We start from the raw sequence: 22,273 nt of genomic DNA, 5'->3' as shown, positions 1-22,273 counted from the left end.
ATAATACATTTTGCCCACATCGCTCTTTACTATTTTACTCTTCACAATTGCGCTGCCTATAATAGGGCGTGTCAATATTTTACTTACGTCTCATTTTTGCCTTGATAAGCGTTCTAATCAATGTTTGCTGAACATATCTCAAAGTGTATTACGGTGTACGGTGTGATGCTACATGATTAGCCTATGGTATGATATGAAGACATGCTTGGATTTGTTGTATTCAATAAGAGAAAAAAAAGTCTTAATGTCTGAAATTTTCTTGTAAACAGGTACTGGCTTAGAGAGGAGGAAGGGAATATTTTCGCCTTAATAATTGCAAGAACGGTGGGGGTATTATAAGTTAGGTCTTTGTGGAGAAACAGAGAAAGATTTACGAAGGAGCTGTTTGAAGATACAAATTTTTAGCAAACTTAATGAAAAATTGAGTGTTGATCGCCGAGGGGACGGCTCAATTATTAATTAATACAAATATTGGTCAGTATTCCTTTTAGAAAAATGGTCCACGCCATAAAGGAAAATTAAGATGGGGCTTGTTATTGTATGAGCATAATGAGCCTCTTCGATCGTGATTTGTACATTCTAGAGTTTTAATATTCGAAAAAAAATTATTTGCATATTGCTTAATTACTTGAAACAAAAGGTTTGAGGTGACTGAAGATGAAAACTTAAATTTTTGGAATCAATCTAGTGGACATCTGGGAGGGCGTGGCACCAAAGTATAAATTATACTTGTCTTTACTTTTCTATGAAAAACATTTTTTTTATACCAGTTTCTACTTTGTATAGTTTATTTTTTCCGTAAGAAAACTGAAAGAAATAAAAGGGAGGCAATAAAACTGGAACTTTCATGCTCTTGGGGTATTTCTGGACGTAAGACTGGGAAATGTTGGAGGGATTGCTGGTTTGATTTGGTCTTCTAATAAAAAAAAACAAAACAAATAAATTTTTGTGTATTTTTAGTTTAGAAAAAGTACAATAGGTCTGCCTTTCTACCTTTTTGATGCCAACTGAGCTTTTTCGCATATTGGACAATTTTGACCTTGTGTTTGTCAATAGTTAAGTCAACTTTTGTTGTTTCATTCAAGTTCTGGAGATTTAACTTAGATTAGCTGGACCCTTAAAGTATAATGGAAGCTCGGGATAGGATTAAAAAAAATTGATAAAATATTGTTCTTCAAGTCCTAAACTTTGAAGTCTTTTAAGAAGGGAACCACAATAGCTTACATTTTCAGAAATTTACTATTATAAAATTTTATTCAATAGTTCCTCGAGTTATAGTGGGGTAACTGTTGGCTCAAATTTCACAAAGTGAGACTAATATCAAGGTATTTGGTAAGTTCAATGAACTATTTGTCTTTTTACTCGGAGTTTATTTTCTTTTTTTCAGGTCCTTTTGGCCCAGAATGCTGGCCTTGATGAAAAAAAGAATAAAGTTTATGTTGCTGAATTATGTACTATTTTGTTTACATTGACCTTCAGCTTTTATCATTAAGATTTTCAATTGATTATTTTGTTAAAACTTAACAGGGTTTTTCTGGATTGGAAGGTCCACAAGGTATCCCAGGCATTCATGGCTGTAATGGAACAGATGGTCAATTAGGTGCACCAGGTTCACCTGGTGCCCCAGGAAGAAGAGGAGCTGACGGTCCTAATGGAAACCCAGGTCAAAAAGGAGATAGAGGGGACCTTTTGTTTAGTTCTTCCATCAAAGGTGAACAAGGAGAACCAGGGAGACCGGGTGGAATGGTTAGTAATCTCATTGTTTTTGTTATCTAAATTCCTTGGAAGGGCAAGAATGTTGCTTATGTTAAAATATTTTTCGCAACTTCGAGTAAAACTTCAAAATTACGTAAAAAAAATTAGGAAATAAGAAAAGAAGTATTCACTGCCGTATCAAATGGCTGTTATTAACAAATTAACTAAAAAAAAAAATTCTGTTGAAAGTAAAAAGTGAAGTTGAAACATAAAGAGAACAAAAACCGTTGCTTCATGGTTAATGGAATATATTTTATTATTAATTTATTACCCGTCAAAAACGGATTACACGGAGTATAAAAAAATTATTATATACACTTCAACTACAAACATAAAACAACACTAGTCCAAGGGTGGTTGGCTCTTAAAACATTGGCACTGAATTTGGAGATTCTTCTGTCTATGGTCATGGAAGGGTTGATGACCTTGTATTTCATGGAGAAGTTGCTATTGCTGTGCCACAGTTAAAAAAAAAATAAATGGATAAAACAGTTGAAAAAATGGCTCATTTTAGTTTCTTATTCTTGTAGAATTCTGAAAAAAAAGCGCTTTACTGAAAACATAAAATCGACGCAAAAAAAGGAATAGGTGCAAGAAAACCCCCCAGTGGCCTACAAAAAAATAAAATAAAGAAAGATTCACAAAATTGTCAATAGTCTCTTACCAGTAATGAAATCAATAAATTTTAAAGCACGATTTTAATTCTCTAAAAAACCAAAAAATCTTTGTTGTAAGTAAACCATTAGTTTTTCAGAGTTCCAAAAACATAAGGAAATATCACGAGATAGTTCGTTTGAAATAGTTTTTCAAAAATACTTGGTGCTTGCAAGAGATTAAATAAAAAAAACAAGTTTTTTGAAATGAAAGTAAGGAGCGACATTAAAACTTAAAACGAACAGAAATTACTCCGTATATGAAAGGGGCTTTTCCTCCTCGACAACCCGCTCCTTACGCTAAAGTTTTTTATTGTTTTAAAAAGTAGAGTTGCAGGAAAGAATCAAACTTTAGCGCAAGGAGCGGGTTGTCGAGGAGGAAAAGCCCCTTTCATATACGGAGTAATTTCTGTTCGTTTTAAGTTTTAATGTCGCTCCTTACTTTCATTTCAAAAAACTTGTTTTTTTTATTTAATTTGTGAAAGTTTTTGAAGTAATGCATGTCTGATTTTGGCTCTCCGTACATAAATTATTAAAATGAAATTTGCATATTAATTCTTTTTTTGGCTAAATGGCTTTCTCTTAGTTTTGATCAGACGATTTTGAGAAATAAGGGATGGGGAAGGAGGCCTAGTTGCCCTCCAATTTTTTGGTTACTTAAAAAGGCAACTAGATCTTTTAATTTTAACGAACGTTTTTATTAGTAAACAAAATACGCAACTTAAGAATTAACTTACGTAACAAACTTTTATATTCTTATATTTTTGATTATATATATGAGAGGGTTGATCCCCTCGTTAATACCTTGCTCTTCACACTAAATCTTGTTTTGTCCCAATTCTTTAAGAATGACCCCTGAATCAGAAAGGCCGTAGAATTAATAGTTGAAATTACTTAAATTTTTTTAGCATAAAGAGCGAAGTATTTATCTCCTCCTAAATACCTCTCTCTTTATGCTAAAGTATTTTTAGAACCCCTCATATGCGTAATAATCTCTGTTTGTTTTAAGTTTTAATGTTTCTCCTTACTTTCAATTGAAAAAACTTTTTCATGTTTATATTTTCATTGTTTTTTTTTTATAGTAATGCTAGAAAGTTCTTCGCCCTTTTCATTGAATTTTTCTTCCCCCATGAAATATTCCTCCAAGGAAAGATCCTCCCATATAGCCCCCACCCCTGAACCCCACACCCAAACCAAAAAAATCCCCTTGATAACGTCGGTACACTTCCCAGTAACTATTACTGTGTGTAAACATTGGTCAAAGTTTGTAACTTGCAGCCCCTCCCCCAGGGACTGTGGGGGGTAAGTCATCCCCAAAGACATAGTTATTATGGTTTTCGACTATGTGGAACAAAACGGCTATCTCAAAATTTTGATCCGTTGACTTTGGGAAAAAAACGAGCGTGGGAGGGGGCCTAGGTGCCCTCCAATTTTTTTGGTCACTTAAAAAGGGAACTAGAACTTTTTATTTCCGTTAGAATGAGCCCTCTTGCAACACTCTAGGACCACTTGGTCGATACGATGACCCCTGGGAAAAAAAAAAAAAAAAACAAATAAACACGCACCCGTGATTTGTCTTCTGGCCAAAAAAAAAACGAAATTCCACATTTTTGTAGATTGGACCTTGAAATTTTTTCTATAGGGTTCTCTGATACTCTGAATGCGATGGTGCGATTTTCGTTAAGATTTTGTGACTTTTAGGGGGTGTTACCCCCTATTTTCCAAAATAAGGCAAATTTTCTCAGGCTCGTAACTTTTGATGACAAAGACTAAATTTGATGAAACGTATATATTTAAAATCAGCATAAAAATCCGATTCTTTTGATATTCCTTTTAGCATCGAAATTCCGTTTTTTAGAGTGTCGTTTACTATTGAGCCGGGTCGCTCCTTACTACAGTTCGTTACCACGAACTGTTTGATTCCCATATTCGGTTAAGTTTCACTCTAATTGTTATGGGAATATTCCAACCCGCTTGGAAGTGCTTCAAGGTGGTGTTCTTTCACCGTATCTTTTCAGTATTTGTATCGCAGTGTGTTATACAAAATTATGCCCTTTCTTTTTTGTAATTTGGTAAATGTCTTTGTATTGCATATGCGGATGATATACTTCTAGATCTAGCCGTTCTAGATCTAGCCTCTCGAATTCCGTATCATCTATTTCAAAACATTTCAAAACTGTTGGTCTGTCATTGAATATTGATAAGTGTGAGGTTCTAGTCTTTAATGCAAAGGATATGCCCATTTGAAGTCCGCGTTCTAACTTCTTCGTCCATTGTGTCTCTGATTTGCGGCGGTCAAGCATTCATATTTATTGGAATCTACTAGCTTTTAGGATCAATAATGTACGGCCTATTAAAAAAAACTAAAAGCGGATTATGGTAAAATAGTAGCTAATCGTGGTTATTATTATCGAAAAGCGCTTACATTGCTATACACTAGTTTTTGCGACCATTCAATAATTTTCCTATCTGGTATTTCACCTATCCTGAAAAAAAGACAAGATCTGGCTGAATTGTGTATATTATATTTCCGCTATTGCAAGTTTCTGTTTCATCTACCCCGGTCTTATAGGAAAAAGAAAATAATTCGGTATTTCGGGGCTTCTGACATTATTACTCCTTTGCGGAAGTTAGGCTCAAAACTGGAAAAGGATTATATATTTTCTCTGGGCCCCTTCCACCTCTTAGTTCGTTTATTTTCCCATTAGTTTTCACCTGTTTTCGCTTTATAGTTGTGTTATCTCTTAGCAATTCTTTCGTTAGTTGAGTTATGGTTGTGGTATATATGTTTTATCGCTCGTATAGTTGCGTTATTTTCAAATTATACTCCATAATAGAGAGGCTCCGAACACCCAGCATTGTATATTAAGCTCTGAATTTGACGTTTTTTTCTAACGTGACCAGAATCGTCCAGGGCCCTGCGCCCTTTTCATTGAATTTTTCTTCCTCCATGACATATTTCTCCAAGGAAAGATCCTCCCACATAACCCCCTCCCCTCAACCCTACCCCCAAAACCAAAAAAATCCCCCTGAAAACGTCTGTACACTTCCCAATAACCATCAATATTTGTAAACACTGGTCGAAGTTTGTAACTTGCAGCCCCTCCCCCAGGGATTGTGGGGGAGTAAGTCATCCCCAAAGATATAGTTATTATTGTTTTCGCCTATGCTGAACAAAATGGCTATCTCAAAATTTTGATTTGTTGACTTTGGGGAAAAAATGAGCGTGGGAGGGGGCCTAGATGCCCTCCAATTTTTTTGGTCACTTAAAAAGGGCACTAGAACTTTTCATTTCCGTTAGAATGAGCCCTCTTGCAACATTCTAGGACCACTTGGTCGATACGATGACCCCTGGGGAAAAGAAAAAAAAACAAAAAACAAAAAAAAACAAACAAACAAATAAACACGCACCCGTGATTTGTCTTCTGGCAAAAAATGCAAAATTCCACATTTTTGTAGATAAGATCTTGAAACTCCTACAATAGAGTTCTCTGATACGCTGAATCTGATGGTGTCATTTTCGTTAAGATCCTACGACTTTTACGGGGTGTTTCCCCCTATTTTCCTAAATAAGGCAAATTTTCGCAGGCTCGTAACTTTTGATGGGTAAGACTAAATTTGATGAAACTTATATATTTAAAATCAGCATTAAAATGCGATTCTTTTGATGTAGCTATTGATATCAAAATTCAATTTTTTAGAGTTTTGGTTACTATTGAGCCGGATCGCTCCTTACTACAGTTCGTTACCACAAACTGTTTGAACATATACTGCCAAAAAAGTATCTTACCCAAGATTCGAACCTGGGTTTCTTCGGCCCCGAGGCAGACTTGTTACCTTTGTACTGTAATTATGCATGTATAAGTATGATTAATATAGTTTGCTGTTTTAAATCACTCGTACATTACATGCTCCAAATCTAACATAAACTAGATATAAACTATAAAATAAGATAAACTAGACCTCAAAGTCTTATCATCACTCGATGCTACTTTTTAATGCTCTTTTCAATTATAAAGCTAAAAAAGCACGCTGAAATGGTCAATAGCATTGAAGTTTGGCCTTAACAATCTGCTAAGATGTTGCATGTGTGGTAGTTCTACTGATTATAATTGAGAAGAGTGGGGTTCCTACCCTCCAGCCAGTTTCTTGCCCATGCCCCCTAGTTTTTTGCCCTTGCCTAGATAAAAAATGATAGAGCTTATTCACTGAAAAACGTCCTCTAATTACGTTTTTATTGAAGCAACTAACAAAAACAACAAATTTTCCCCCTCTCAGTGTATTAACATACATTTTACCTTTCTCACTAAATATCTGTAAATTAACACCAGTAAACTAACTAAAAGCCTAGCTTAACTACTAGAACTAGCCTATTTCTGTTAGTCAACACTTAATTTATGAAAAATATTAAAAGGATTGGGACAGGGAGTAGACTATACGAAAGGGGTGATTGTGAAAACCAGGTCCAAGGTTTTCGATCATGGAAATTATGCTGCTACACTTTTCCTGCTTCCCACCCTTTCCATTTCAGACATACCACTAACTTTTGCCATTTTTGGTGTCATGTGACACTTCATGACGTCATTATCAAGACGGATTTATATTAAGCAAGTAGACATACAAATCTATATATATAAAAATAAGTTTTTTGTCTGTTGACTGACGTCATGTTTGTGTGTCGACTGACGTCATGTTTGTCGACTGACGTCATTATAAGGATTGAGCTGTATGTCGTCATGAAGTTAGATAAGTTGTTTGTCTGTGTACTGACGTCATATTTTTGTGTCGACTGACGTCATTATAAGGATTGAGCTGTATGTCATCATGAAGTTGTTTGTCGACTGACTTAATGTTTGTCACAGGGAATGTTCGAAGAGGAATTATAGACCGGGACACCGGAACACAAATGACGACCGGGACACAGGGAATATAAATGATGACCGGGACACTCAAAGAGAAATTACAGACTGGGACACCGGTACACAAATGACGACCGGGATACAGGGAATATAAATGACGACCGGGACACAGGGACACAACTAGAACGGGGACGCCGGGGGGGGGCACAGGGGGATATATAAATGACGACGGGGACACAGGGAATGTTCGATTAGCAATCACCATCAACAAAGCTCAAGGGCAATCATTAGAATAATGAGGCATAGATCTGAATACGGATTGTTTTTCCCATGGACAATTATATGTTGCTTGTTCAAGAGTCGGTAAACCTGACAATCTATTTATATGCACAGACAATGGGACAGCGAAGAATGTTGTATATTCGTAAGTTTTACGTAGTTAAAAACACACACATATATATATATATATATATATATATATATATATATATATATATATATATATATATATACATATATATCTATATTCACAGGTGGGACACAGGGACACAACTACAATGGCGCGTAACTAATATGGCGCGTAACGACTTACGTGCGCGGGGGGGATTGGGAGGGGGCGTGAAGCGTCCCCACCTGCTAGGTGTTGGGGTGGCGTGAAGCGCCACCCCAACAGCTAGTTAGCTTATAAATGATACCTTAAGCAAGTCGACATTATATTACATTAGCCTGCTGGTTCTGTTCGTCAATAAACCATTTATGAATGATATTAAGGGGACTGAGAAGGGAAAATATAGAAGAGGAGGGATTCTAATCTTCTGGATTAGTTTTAAACTATTAATTAGTTCCCATTTCCATTCTTCCCTCACGTTTCTTTCTGGAATGGGCGACCGAAGTTCATATTTTGGGTCTATGTGGCACTTTATGATTGTGTTAGGTTTTAAAAGAGCCATTAAAAATCCTCTTTAGTATGTTCTAGGGCCCCATCTTTCGATTCAGGAACTGACGCTCAAAACGCAATTTTTGGGTGCCATATTGAATTTTATGATCCTGTTGTCAAGTCGATTTTATGCAAAGTGATTAAATGTAAGCTCTCTATGATGTTCGTGAACAATTTTTTTTGTGGTAGTTTCTGTTAGTTTCGAATTTGAGTAGGTAATTTATTGTAATTTGTGTTTGGTTTTGGTTACATTTATTTATTGTGATTTACGGTAGTTTTAAGCTTGAAAAATTATTTGGCTTTATTTATGGTCATTTTTGGTTTAATGTAGCTCTTTACTTTCCTTTGGAGAAATTTTTATGTAAAATTTTCTTTAATTAATTTTCGTTCGTTTTTGATTAGTTAAGAAAAGAATATTTTTAATCTTTTCGGTTGTCCCCTAAGAATCGATATTTTGGCGTAGTATTTATATGTTGGGCAGAAAACTTACAAATTTTCAAACTTACAAATCTTTTTTAAAACAACAGTTGTTCTATAATGCTTTGGATTGAGGGGCACAGGAAACAATATTCAAACATATGGGTTGAAAATTCTATTGCTCGTCGTGTTATTACCTTGAGTATAGACAAATAATTATCAACTATCCCCCTAGACCGGTCCTGAAAATTTCAACTTAATTCTATTAACCCTCTCTAAGATATCACTGATACATCCTTTTAACAAGCTTTAAAGAACTTTGGTTTAGTTATATTCCTCACTCAGTATGCTCAGACAATTTTAGTTTAATAAGCAGCTATGGAATAGTCCCTCCTGATATATTGCAGATATTCCCTTTCAAAAAAAGGCATATAGCGTCTTTTGATTTTGTTTAAATTTCCTAAGTATACATCCTGGAGGTCTACCGTAATACCCTGAGTTTTTTTCAGGACTGCTGCAAAGACTCAATTTTCATAATCTGAATACACATTTATTTGCCATCTCCTTCAGCTGTCCCTGACAGTTTCAATTTAATACCCTATTTTCTTCCTGAGGTATTGCATCTGTGCCATTTTGATAACTTGGATGCACTTAAAACGTTTTGATTTAGTTCAATAGTATTATTATTATTATTATTATTATTAGTAGTAGTAGCTGTAGTAGTATTAGTAGTAGTAGTAGTAGTAGTAGTAGTAGTAGTAATAATAGTAGTAGTAGTAGTAGCAGATGTATTAGCAACAGTAGAAGTAGTAGTAGTAATAGTAGAAGTAGTAATAATAGTAGTAGTAGTAATATTAGTAGTCGTTGTTGTAGCTGTTGTAGAATTAGTTGTAGAAGCTGTATTAATAGTAGCAGTATTAACAGTAGCGGGCACATATTGCCTTTTGGTCAAACATACGCCGTTTTGATAACCGTCATGCATATGATGTTCTTGATTGAGTTCAAAACTCCCTTCAACATTCTCTGAAAGCTTCACTTTAATATCCTTAGTCTTTTCATTTCTTTGAGGCTAATCCTGCCTCCCCTTTTGTCAGTGTACCTAATATGTTTAATTTCTAAAAACTGTAATTGTGTTTGTATATGATCTATACATAATTAGATTCTTTTTTTAGTCCTTACATTTGAGTAGTTAAAGGCACGCAGATTGGATTTTAGGGCATTCTTCGACCAATTACTATGACATCTTTCTAATTGTTTCCAGGATATCTTTCCATCTTCAATGGCACAAAAATTACAAAATACTAGAAAATAACCGCTATAACTCAAAATTTCCTTCCTCCAAACTTCCTCCTAAATATCGTAAATTGGTTGTAGATTCGCTTACCTCGAAATATTTTCTTTACATTATCTAATCATCAACCTACGTGCCAATTAGACAATGTTGTTCATTTCTATTTTTATACATTGATCTCAATTATGTTCATCTGAAATCTTCTAACTACTAAGAAAATACGACAAAATCAACTATGCCTCTTTTGAAAACATTTAAAATATAAAACAACTCAAAAAGCTTTTCAATGTATCAATATTTTAGGAAAAAAGTAATATTTGAAAATTACCAGAAGCTAAATTTATCGAAAAAGAAGTTAAGATTTTTCTACACATAAATGGAAAAAATGTTCTACCGTAAATTAAAAGAATAATTTGCAAGATTCTGGAATCTAAGAAGGAGTTTTTAGGCTTCAAAAGATAAAATGGAAAACTTAATTTTTTGACTGATATTAAAATATTTTGATCATCAAACTGATTAAGTAGTTGTGATTACTAAAGGCTAATGACAGTGTTTAGATTCCTCATGGTAGTTTTTTATTCATTGCGTACCTTTCTGAACTTATTTATTTAAAATAATGTATATTCTGTTTTAAAAAACTGACCTTTCATCTTTTTTCAGGGTTATCCTGGATTTCCTGGCATTCCTGGGATCAAAGGGTCGAAGGGCGAGTCTGGAAGGGTAAGGATTATAATTAATTTTTTGACTTTCAGGGCTCCAACAAGAAAAATTATTATGAATGTCAGTTATCATATTGATTTTAATTATACGATGTGATTGCAATTAATTAATATTGTCAACATTTCAATTAAAGAACTCAGTACATTAATATCAATCAGAGTATTGTTTAAATTCTTATTCATTAAGTTGATATTGATTGCTATTATTTATTTGTTGGTTAAAAAAACTACTCTTAATCTGCTCTTAATCGAAAAAAAAGAAAACTTTGCAAACTCCTTTGAGTAAAGGAACGGTTTTTAACAATAATTAAAATTAGCTGCAATAACTACAATAACAGGAAGACAAACGCTGCAATATGAGTAGTAATGAGCAATAGTCTTTTACGCTATCATAATATGTACTAAGCTTGTTATATTTACAAAACAGTATTTTTTTTAGAACCCTCTAGCAGACTAACTCGTTAGAGTTATAAAGGAGATTATTATTGGCGTCCTTCCAGAGTTTAGTGGAAGTGAGAGAACTGTTCAAAATGTCTTTGAACTTGTACTGGTCCTACTTCTTAATACACAGACAAGATTTGGAAATTTTTCTCGACCCAGGTAAAAAAATGGTAAATTGGCTACTATATATAGCCAGGCCATATATTGTTGTGAATAAACACATTCAAAGGAAAGTAAACTGCAATATTAATACCTACAACACAAACTAATAAGGTCTTCGACAGACCTCTGAAGTTCAATATTTTTGGTTTTCCCTCCAAAATTACCCCCCCCCCCCAAAAAAAAAAAACAACAAAACAATAACGTATAGTAGTGTATTTCAAAGTATAGTGGTGTATTCAAACTTTCCTATTTTTATGTATAACTACAAATTCTACGCTATTTTTTCAGTTTTTAACCGCTCACTAATTAATTGGAAAGTTCCTTCTTAAAAAGAAATTGAATTTTCGAAACATCATAGTATTAACAAAAATTTAAGCCATAAAAACGTAGATTGAGGCTAAAAAAAGAAGTGAAGTTAAAAAGAAACAGTTCCAACATTATTTTAATAGAATTTATAATTATAAATAAAAGTACGAACAATTTAAACTGTAAACATTAGATTTGAAACGTTACAATAATGAAGTTGAAAAAAATTGGGTGCAAAAAAAAAAAAAAAATGGTTACAAAAATTAGTTACGGAAATCAGTAAGCCAGTAACTACAAATTATCCTAATTGGTTTCTCCAAAAGCTCTAGTCGTATATAACTTTTATATATGATTAACTTTTATATATCACTTTTTCATTTATATTTTTTTATAGAAATAAATACTTTTAATCAAATAAATATTTGCCTGAAGGAAAATGTGTAATTCTAAGATAAATACGTATTTATATTCTCGGTCTGCAAAAATTGGTGGCATTGCAATATTTTAAAACTCACTTTACGCTCATAAAATTCATTTAACGAAGCTTGTTTTAAAAAGAAGCTTGTTTTAAAAAGACCAAAGCATTTCCTAAATTTTGCGCATACTTCTTAGCCAGATGGTGAGTAATGCCTAAGGGAGAGTTCCTTTACACCCTTTCTAAAAAACATAAACGTTATCGGATATTGTGGATATTGCAGTATAATATTTATCTTTCAAAGAACAGATTTCCATTTATGTTGCTCGGATATTTTATTATTTTTCACACAACTTTCATATGGGCTCATATTGAACTTTTCAATTACGTAGCTAGTGAGTACCCTTTTGCAACCGTTTTGGACGTTCTAATTGTGTGTTACTATAGACTTGAAGACTCGCTAACATGCCCTTGCATATTGCTTGCTATTTCTGATTTAAAACATAAAAGTTGATTTAGAGCTTAGCTCTTCACCAGTTTAGGGTGTAGTTCCACATTGTATACACCAGTTTCTATAATCAGTCCCTGAGCTGATTATATGACCACTAGTTAAATCCTTCTTTAAACCATCAGCTTTCACATTCAAATGCAGTGAATTTATGTTCCCTTAGCACACTTGTACCTACCACTACCCTACCCTGCAATTGTATCTTAGCAACATCATGCGATAAGTCCAACATTAGCTTTTTAGATGTTTCTTGGACTGAGCTACCTGCAGCAATATTCTTGTTTAATATGATATTCCTTTTCACTGTTGCAAAAGAACCACTATCAAGCCTATGATTGTTAGTGACATGAAATTTAGATCGAAAATGATTCGTTGAAATTCATATGAATTTGCATAAGCGTCACTCCGACTGTGATTGCAAAGATTCACACATTTTCTCAGAAGCTGAGTTTAAATTTTTTTTCTACTTTTGATTAAGCTTCCGATAGTTTTACTAAAAGGTTTTTGTGATTTTTCATTTTTTTTTTGGTTTGTGATTAGATTTTTGTGATTTTGATGCCATGTTTGACCTTCCATTAAAAAAAACATGATGCGTCTGCAATATGTCATGGTTTTAATGGGGTTCCATCCCTCTATCCACCAAGAAACAACTGTAAGGGCTAAAAGATACAAAAGTCACATGCCTCACTGTACAGGGAAGACCAAACCCTTCACCGAATTATAATATTCTGTTGGAATTACATTGCTCACTTTGAAAACCATGCCAAGGCTCCATTCTCATTGACTTTGGCAATATTAGCAGGGTAATCAGGAACAGAACAGTCGTCTAACCACTGTAGGTGTTACCCGGTACAGAATTAAATGACATTGTCGGTTAATGGAGTAAATTTATATCTTGCAAAACTGCGTCTGACCGTTCATCAGGAACTCTGTTGGGGTTGGTTTGATGAACATGATCTCCGTGAAAAACATAAACACTTCTCATTGATTCCTTTGCAAATATATGCTGATGAATGTCTGTCACCAAACTAATTTTCTCATAGCTAATTTTGAGAAGCAAGTCCATCACTATTTGTGGATTTGACAAATAACACCGCAGATATAAACCAAATTCTTGACAAATTTTTTCTGTGTCTTACAAACAATATCCGACCGTATCAACGCTCCGCTTGATAAATTCAGTCTGCAATAGTTGGTTCCACTCTTACAGAACTCCTTTGGCTTAACGTTTTTGGTGATTTTGTACTCAGCGAGCGGGTTATATAGGGAATCGTAAAAAGATTCAGTGGAGGGGAAATTTTTTTTTCAGAGTCTCAAAAAGGAGTTATAATAATCATATCACCATTAGGGTTATCTGCCTTCTGAACTTGAATAAGCTCACTCTTAAGACTTAGGCATAAAAATGTAAGAATCGGACTGTAAAAGAGCCGCGATCATAAATGTCTACCAGTTTTGCTGAACAGTCCGGGCTGCTTTGCCACTTTTTAAAAGTACATTTTCAAAATTTTCAAAATTTAATAACCACTTTTTCACCAACCGACATCTGTACCAACTTATAACCGTGTAAATTACAATTTTTATACGGTTGTAAGAGGCATTTCATTTTCAAAGGGTTAAAAGCATATTGGTTAATAATAACAAACTCTAAATTCTTTTCTTTGGGTCTATAGTTGACTTATACTATATGGGATTGGAAATAAATACCCGCAAGAATTTTTGTCTTTGGCAGACTCATAGGAAAGCCATGCCCGATGCTTGACCGAGACAATAGCCGGTGCTCTAACAGAATATAGGACAACGTTTTTGTCTTTGCGCACATTCTTTTCACACTGTATAATAGTTTAAAATGGTTTGCCTACTCCAACCCCAATCACCTTTTTAGTTGGCGTATTTCCTTGGGTGAAAAGGGGTGATTACCCTCCAAACATTTAAAATCAATTTTTCAAAAGTATTTACCACATTGCATGTTAATTCATCGAATTGTTTAATTGGATCATACTTAATCAATGGCTTATGAGCATCAAGTAAAAGGCATAGTTTAAACATCAAAAATTGGTATCGAAACTAAAACTCTGAACAACTTGAAAACTTCTTAAATCCGGATGCCTATATGTTCATTTTTTCACGTTTCCCGGCCCCCCTTAAAATAAACTTCACATTATTTCACATTAATTTAATTCAAAATGATCTGTATACTAAATAGGAAGGGTCAGCCCCCCTCTCATATATAGAATGATTGCTGTTCGTTTTAAGTTTTAATGTTGCTCCTTTCAGTTGATAAAAACTTGTTTTTTTCTTTAATTTCCGATTGCTTTTCAAATCCTGACAGGAAAACCCCTCCCCCTTGTAACATTTCTCCTGGAAAATTAAGGAGAAACTTTTCTCCACATGGAAAATTCTCCCCGAAGAAAATCTTTCCTTCCCTTCTAAAAATTACCCGGAAAATTCCTGTATATTTCCCAACTACAAATACTATATGTGAACAAATAAAGGCAAATAGCGTAATTTCAACCCCTTTCCCCAGGGACTATGGAGGATCACGTCATCACTAAAAGCATAGTTGTTGGACCTTTCAACTATGCTGAAGTAAAAAGTTTACCTTGAAATTTGGATCCGAAGTTTTTGGGGAAAACAAGCGTGGGAGAAGGGATAAGTGTTCTTCAATATTTTTGGTCATTTAAAAAAGACACTTGAGCTTTTGATTTCTGTTCGAAAGACCTTTCTAACATCTTTGTCGACCCATTGTTTCGATGCGAACTCCCTGGGGGGAAAACAAGCAAAAAAAAAAACAAAAAAAAACAACAGGTATCCAGGGTCATTTCTTCTGGCAAAAAAAATTGCCAAAAACTTAGAAGTTAATTTATTCTATATAAGCAAACTTACTTCATGATCATCAATATCTTCCACATTATTCTATTTCATAATCATGTTCCTTCTGATGGATGTTCCAGTTCTTTATTATCTAGTATTCAATTCCTTATTAATTTATAAAAGCCTTTATAAATTTTTCAAATGGAATGAAGAAAAAATTCGCATGCTCTGAAAGAAAAAAGATGATTAAGTTAATCTCAACTAAACTGGATAAATCGAACTTAATTGCACCACCAAATTACCATTAAAATAGAACCCTTAATTTAGTTGAGGTAAAAATAACTTAAGTTACATTAGGTTAGATTTTAATTAGTTTATTTAGATAAAGCTGCTATAATAGCTTAACGTAAGTTACCCTAATTGAGATACAGCCTAATCCGATTTAGGTTAATTTAATCAAAGCTAAATAAAGGGTTCAATTTTAACGGTTATTTGGCTATTTGTGGTTACTTGTGAAAAACGATCGGAAGCTACATCCAAATTTGAAAAAAAAAAACATAAAATAATTTTATATTAAGGTTCCTGGAAAAATGTGTGAACATTATGAAAATCGCAACTAGTGTGTAACGAATTTAGATGTGCACAGATCCCTAATAATTCAAATTTAACGCCGTCAACAATCATAGGCTCAGAAATTGTACTTTTACATCAGTAGAAAAGGAACGACAAGGATGTCGCAGTATGTAGTTCCATCCTAACCAGAACAATTCACGCAGGACTTTTTCTATAATATCCCTAAGGTACGAAAGCGGGTAGAGGTGGGTACAAGTTTTCTAAGGGGACTTGGATTAACTGCTTTTAAAGGTGTAGACTGATAAACTAATAAAGGATTTGGCCAACAGGGATATTATCAGCTTATAAATTTATTAGTAAGACTGATGGCTGGAAATAAAAAAATAAATAGTAAAGCATTAAGCTCCAAATCACTTTTACATTTAAATTCGGAAATGTTTTCCAAGGGCGTGCTTACGAGTCCTAAAGTCTCATTTGTACTGACAAACATTAATAATTGCATGCGTTTATCCCTGAAAATGTTGCAAAAATGTGCCCACTAACGAGGTAAACGAAAAGCTTGACCTGATTACCTATGATAACTGCTATTTAGCATCTGACCGAGACGGCTAATCAAATTTAGGGGACGTCTTAGTCTGAGTAAAATAGACCAGATCTTTGCTAAATGTATTTTATGAATGTAAATACGATTTTATCAAACAGTTCGTGGTAACGAACTGTAGTAAGGAGCGATCCGGCTCAATAGTAACCAAAACTCTAAAAAATTGAATTTTGATATCAATAGCTACATCAAAAGAATCGCATTTTAATGCTGATTTTAAATATATAAGTTTCATCAAGTTTAGTCTTACCCATCAAAAGTTACGAGCCTGAGAAAATTTGCTTTATTTAGGAAAATAGGGGGAAACACCCCTTAAAAGTCGTAGGATCTTGACGAAAATGAAACCATCAGATTCAGCGTATCAGAGAACCCTACTGTAGAAGTTTCAAGCTCCTATCTACAAAAATGTGGAATTTTGCATTTTTTGCCCGAAGACAAATCACGGGTGCGTGTTTATTTGTTTGTTTTTTTTTTTGTTTTTTTTTTTTTTTTTTTCCCCAGGGGTCATCGTATCGACCAAGTGGTCCTAGAATGTCGCAAGAGGGCTATTTCTAACGGAAATGAAAAGTTCTAGTGCCCTTTTTAAGTGACCAAAAAAATTGGAGGGCATCTAGGCCCCCTCCCACGCTCATTTTTTTCCCAAAGTCAACGGATCAAAATTTTGAGATAGCCATTTTGTTTAGCATAGTCGAAAATCATAATAACTATGTTTTTGGGGATGACTTACTCCCCCACAGTCCCTGGGGGAGGGGTTGCAAGTTACAAACTTCAACCAGTCTTTACATATAATAATGGTTATTGGAAAGTGTACAGACGTTTTCAGGGGGATTTTTTTGGTTTTGGGGGTAGAGTTGAGGGAGGGGGCTATCTGGGAGGATCTTTCCTTGGAGAAATATGCCATGGGGGAAAAAAATTCAATGAAAAGGGCGCAGGACGAATCTGGTCACGTTAGAAAAAAACGTCAAATTAAGAGCTTAATATACAATGCTGGGTGTTCGGAGCCTCTCTATTATGGAGTATAATTTGAAAATAACACAACTATACGAGCGATAAAACATATATACCACAACCATAACTACTGCTAAGAGATAACACAACTATAAAGCGAAAACAGGTGAAAACTAACGGGAAAATAAACGAACTAAGAGGTGGAAGGGGCCCAGAGAAAAACTATAATCCTTTTTCAATTTTGAGCCTAACTTCCGCAAAGGAGTAATAATGTCAGAAGCCCCGAAATACCGAATTATTTTCTTTTCAAACAGTTCGTGGTAAGGAACTGTAGTAAGGGGCGACCCGGCTCAATAGTAAACGAAACTCTAAAAAACGGAATTTTGACACTAAAAGATACATCAAAAGATTCGAATTTTTACGCTGATTCTAAATATTAAGTTTCAATTAATTGAGTCTTTGTCATCAAAAGTTACGAGCCTGAGAAAATTTGCCCTATTTTGGAAAAAAAGGGGGAAACATCCATTAAAAGTCATAGAATCTTAACGAAAATCACACTATCGCATTCGGTATATCAGAGAGCTCTATAGCAAAAATTTCAAGCTCCTATCTAAAAAATGTGGAATTTTGTATTTTTTGCCAGAAGACAAATCACGGGTGCGTGTTTATTTATTTGTTTGTTTTTTTTTTTTTTTCCCAGGGGTCATCTTATCGACCAAGTGGTCCTAGGATGTCGCGAGAGGGCTCATTCTAACGGAAAGGAAAAGTTCTAGTGCCCTTTTTAAGTGACCAAAAAATTGGAGGGCAAATAGGCCCCCTCCCATGCTCATTTTTTTCCAAAAGTCAACAGATTAAAACTTTAAGATAGCCATTTTGTTCAGCATAGTCGAAAATCATAATAACTATGTCTTTGGGAATGACTTACTCCCCCACAATCCCTGAGGGAGGGGCTGCAAGTTACAAACTTTGACCAGTGTTTACATATAGTAATGGTTATTGGGAAGTGTACAGACGTTTTCATGGGGATTTTTTGGTTTGGGGGGTGGGGTTGATGGGAGAGGGCTTTTTGGGAGGATCTTTCCTTTGAGGAATATGTCACGGGGGAAGAAAAATTCAATGAAAAGGGCGCAGGATTTTCTAACATTACTATAAAAAAAAACAGTGAAAAAATAAACATGAAAACGTTTTTTCAAATGAAAGTAAGGAATAGCATTGAAATTTAAAACGAACAGAGATTATTACGCATATGAGGGGTTCTAAAAATACTTTAGAATAAAGAGCGAGGTATTTAGGAGGAGATAGATACCTCGCTCTTGATGCTAAAATATTTTTAGTGATTTCAACTATTTATTCTACGGCCTTTTTGATTCAGGGGTCATTCTTAAAGAATTGGGACAAAACTTACGATTTAGTGTAAAGAGCGAGGTATTAACGAGGGTACAAACCCCCTCGTACACATAATAAAAATATAAGAATATAAAAGTTTGTTACGTAAGTTAATTCTTAAGTTACGTATATTTTTTACTAATAAAAACGTTCGTTGAATATTAAAAGTTCTAGTAGCCTTTTTAAGTAACCGAAAAATTGGAGGGCAGCAAGGCCTCCTTCCCCACCCCTTATTTCTCAAAATCGTCTGATCAAAACTAAGAGAAAGCCATTCAGCCAAAAAAAATTAATATACTAATTTCATTTCAATAATTTATGTGCGGAGAGCCAAAATCAAACATGCATTAATTCAAAAACGTTCAGAAATTAAATAAAAAAAACTAGTTTTTTTAACTGAAAGTAAGGAGCGACATTAAAACTTAAAACGAACAGAAATTACTCCGTATATGAAATGGGTTGTCCCCTCCGCAGTCCCACGCTCTTTACGCTAAAGTTTTTCATTGTTTTAAAAAGTAGAATTGTGGCAAAGAGTCAAACTTTAGCGTAAAGAGCGTGGGACTGCGGAGGGGACAACCCATTTCATATACGGAGTAATTTCTGTTCGTTTTAAGTTTTAATGTCGCTCCTTACTTTCAGTTAAAAAAACTAGTTTTTTTTATTTAATCCTTTTTGAATCCAATAAGCTTAAATATTGTACTTGCCTTGAAACTGTACGTTTTTCCTCAGAAAAATAGGTATTTGAATAAACATATGAATTTCTATTTTACTGATGTTCACCCTTGGATATGATACTATATATGGGTTTATATTTATTATTCAATTTTGAAATTATTTCCCACGATAATCTCCAGAAAAATTTGTATGTATATTCCTGGTTTATCGATTAATTTTTACATGGAAACTATATTCTCTTGTTCAGATGATTGGGCTTTCAATGTTCTCTGTCAATAAAGTGTTATAGTACAAATATATCGTAAGAAATTTGTTTATTAATAAAAACGTATGCTAATAAAAAATTTGTAATCTTATTCTCGTCTAGGATTTTATTGGGAAAATAATCAGGAAAACTTGTAGATAGTATTTTTTATTCCTGCTTGTAACAGGTTTTTTTGTAACCAAATTTTTCAGGGGGCAATTTTTGTAATTTTATGCTATACTCCATCCAATTTATGTTATCCTTTAAGTATTTTTAAGTTTGGAATCTAGTGTTTATAGCTGAAAATTTCTCATTTCTACATAAAATTACAAATTCTATTAAAATACTTTTGAATCTCAGAAGTTTTTTTTTAAGAAAATTTATATTTTCTGTTTTTATTATGATTTTTCTCAACTTAGATTTTTTAAGAAGGTATTTTTATTTAATTATTTAACGGTTATAAAGTAAAAGAAATTGAAGTAGAATTTCTAATTGTATATATAAAAATAAGAATATTTTAAAAGCAAATCGTTTTTTGGGAATTAAATTTGCTTTATTTTTTAGGGGAAATAAACAATATTCAGAAAAAAATAAATACATTTGATTTTTTTCACAGGGGTTGGCTTTTGAGGTCTATCCAAAAATTTATTTATCTAAAAGTAAAGATTTTGTAACAGAAAAAAAAAAGCGATATGGCAGCTAAATTTATTTGATGATTGATTACTTGATGTTTTACTTTATTCAATTAGGTATCTAGTTTTTTACTTGATGATTATTACACGTTATTCTTAGGGATTCCCTGGCCAAACTGGTGATCAAGGTGAACGTGGTGAAAGAGGGGAACCTCGTGGACCTGGTCCGAAAGGGACAAAAGGTGAACCAGGAAATATAGGACCAAGTGGAGCACCAGCTCAGTTTCGTGAACTTCCAGAAGAAGTGGCTACTGGCGAAACTGGAAGTCCTGGTCCATATGGGCAACCTGGTGAGAAGGGGGTTTCCGGTGAAGATGGTATTTCTGGATCTAGGGTTAGTTCTAGTCTCTATTTGACTTCCTTTTATTTTATTTCTAAAACTAAAAATGAGCAGCACTTTGAATTTGGTGATGATAGATGTTTTGTCAATGGGATTTCTTTGAGGTTTATCTATCTTGTCCTTTTTTTGTTATAGAAGAGAAAAAACTGTATTAGGTTTCATTTGCGAGAGCATCTGATTCAACCATGGTCCGAAAACGCTTGTACACTTCCCAATAACCATTACTATATGTAAGCACTGGTCAAAGTTTGTAACTTGTAGCCCCTCCCACGGGGACTGTGGAGGAGTAAATCGTCTCCAAAGACAGAGTTATAAGGTTTTTCGACTACGCTGAATAAAATGGCTATCTCAGAATTTTAATCCGTTGACTTTGTGAAAATAATTAGCGTGGAAGGGGGCCTAGGTGCCCTCCAATTGTTTGGTCACCTATAAAGGGCACTAGAACTTTTCATTTCCGTTAGAATGAGCCCTCTCGCAACATTCTAGGACAACTGGGTCGATACGATCACCCCTGGGAAAAAAAACAAAAAACAAATAAATACGGATCCGTGATCTGCCTTCTGGCAAAAAATACAAAATTCCACATTTTTGTAGATAGGAGCTTTAAACTTCTACAGTAGGGTTCTCTGATACGCTGAATCTGATGGTGTAATTTTCGTTAAGATTCTATGACTTGTAGGGGGTGTTTCTTCCTATTTTCTAAAATAACGCAAATTTTCTCAGGCTCGTAACTTTTGATACGTACGACTAAACTTGATAAAACTTATATATTTAAAATCAGTATTAAAACGCGATTCTTTTGATGTAGCTATTGTTATCAAAATTCTCTTTTTTTAGAGTTTTGGTTTTTATTGAGCCGGGTCGCTCCTTACTACAGTTCGTTACCACAAACTGTTTGATTTAATTTCTGTTTGTTTTTCACAGTACACCCTAAGTCACCATAAATGAGAGGAGGGCTACCACACCTCAAACCTAACTCTTTAAATCAAAATTTGTTTTGGTACCGCAATACTTAGAGAAAAAAGGCCTATCAATATGTCTACTTCTTATGCTTTTTTTCCAAACTCTTTCACAAAACAACTTTAATTCCATTTTGTTTTATTCGTTATAGAAAGTTAAACTGTCAGAGTTTTGGATCTTTTGGTGTTTTGACGTCAGTTAAAACAAAAATACTTTTGAAAAATTAATCAAGGCTCTAAGAGAAATTTCAAAAAGTCGTGGCCTACCTCCGAAACAGACTATGTGCATTTTCGCTGTCAAAAGGGCGTATCAACAGAGGTGTCATTTGGGCCAAATCTTGGGATGGGCAAGGATTGCACTTGCCACCTCCCCCCCCCCCTGGAGATTCACTTCGTGTCGCGTAAAAAAAAAATACAAGTTTTGGTGACGCATCGATCAGATTTTTTTGCAAAAAGGCAGTTTTCAGCACCCGTGTACTGCTTGGAAATGTACTAACCGATTGTGGGACTCAGCCACATTAACCTATACGATTGATTATAACATTGAAGATTTTAATCAATGAGGTTAAGTGAAACTTGAATTG

General features: G+C 34.2%; 1 protein-coding gene across 2 annotated transcripts in view; it reads left to right on the top strand.

Moving 5' to 3' along the window:
* LOC136027013 (collagen alpha-1(IV) chain-like) overlaps positions 1-22,273 on the top strand; it is a 202,717-nt gene that overhangs the window by 16,606 nt on the left and 163,838 nt on the right. For both annotated transcript variants that reach the window (XM_065703915.1, XM_065703914.1), the window contains exons 4-6: positions 1,528-1,746; positions 10,573-10,632; positions 20,491-20,724. In XM_065703915.1, coding sequence (XP_065559987.1) covers positions 1,528-1,746; positions 10,573-10,632; positions 20,491-20,724 — 513 coding nt within the window. The remainder of the gene's footprint in view (positions 1-1,527; positions 1,747-10,572; positions 10,633-20,490; positions 20,725-22,273) is intronic.

The sequence above is a fragment of the Artemia franciscana genome, chromosome 5 (assembly GCF_032884065.1).
Source record: "Artemia franciscana chromosome 5, ASM3288406v1, whole genome shotgun sequence".
Classification (NCBI taxonomy): Eukaryota; Metazoa; Arthropoda; class Branchiopoda; order Anostraca; family Artemiidae; genus Artemia; species Artemia franciscana.
The sequence above is the reverse complement of the archived record's forward strand: the minus strand, read 5'-3'. Positions and strand labels throughout refer to the sequence as shown.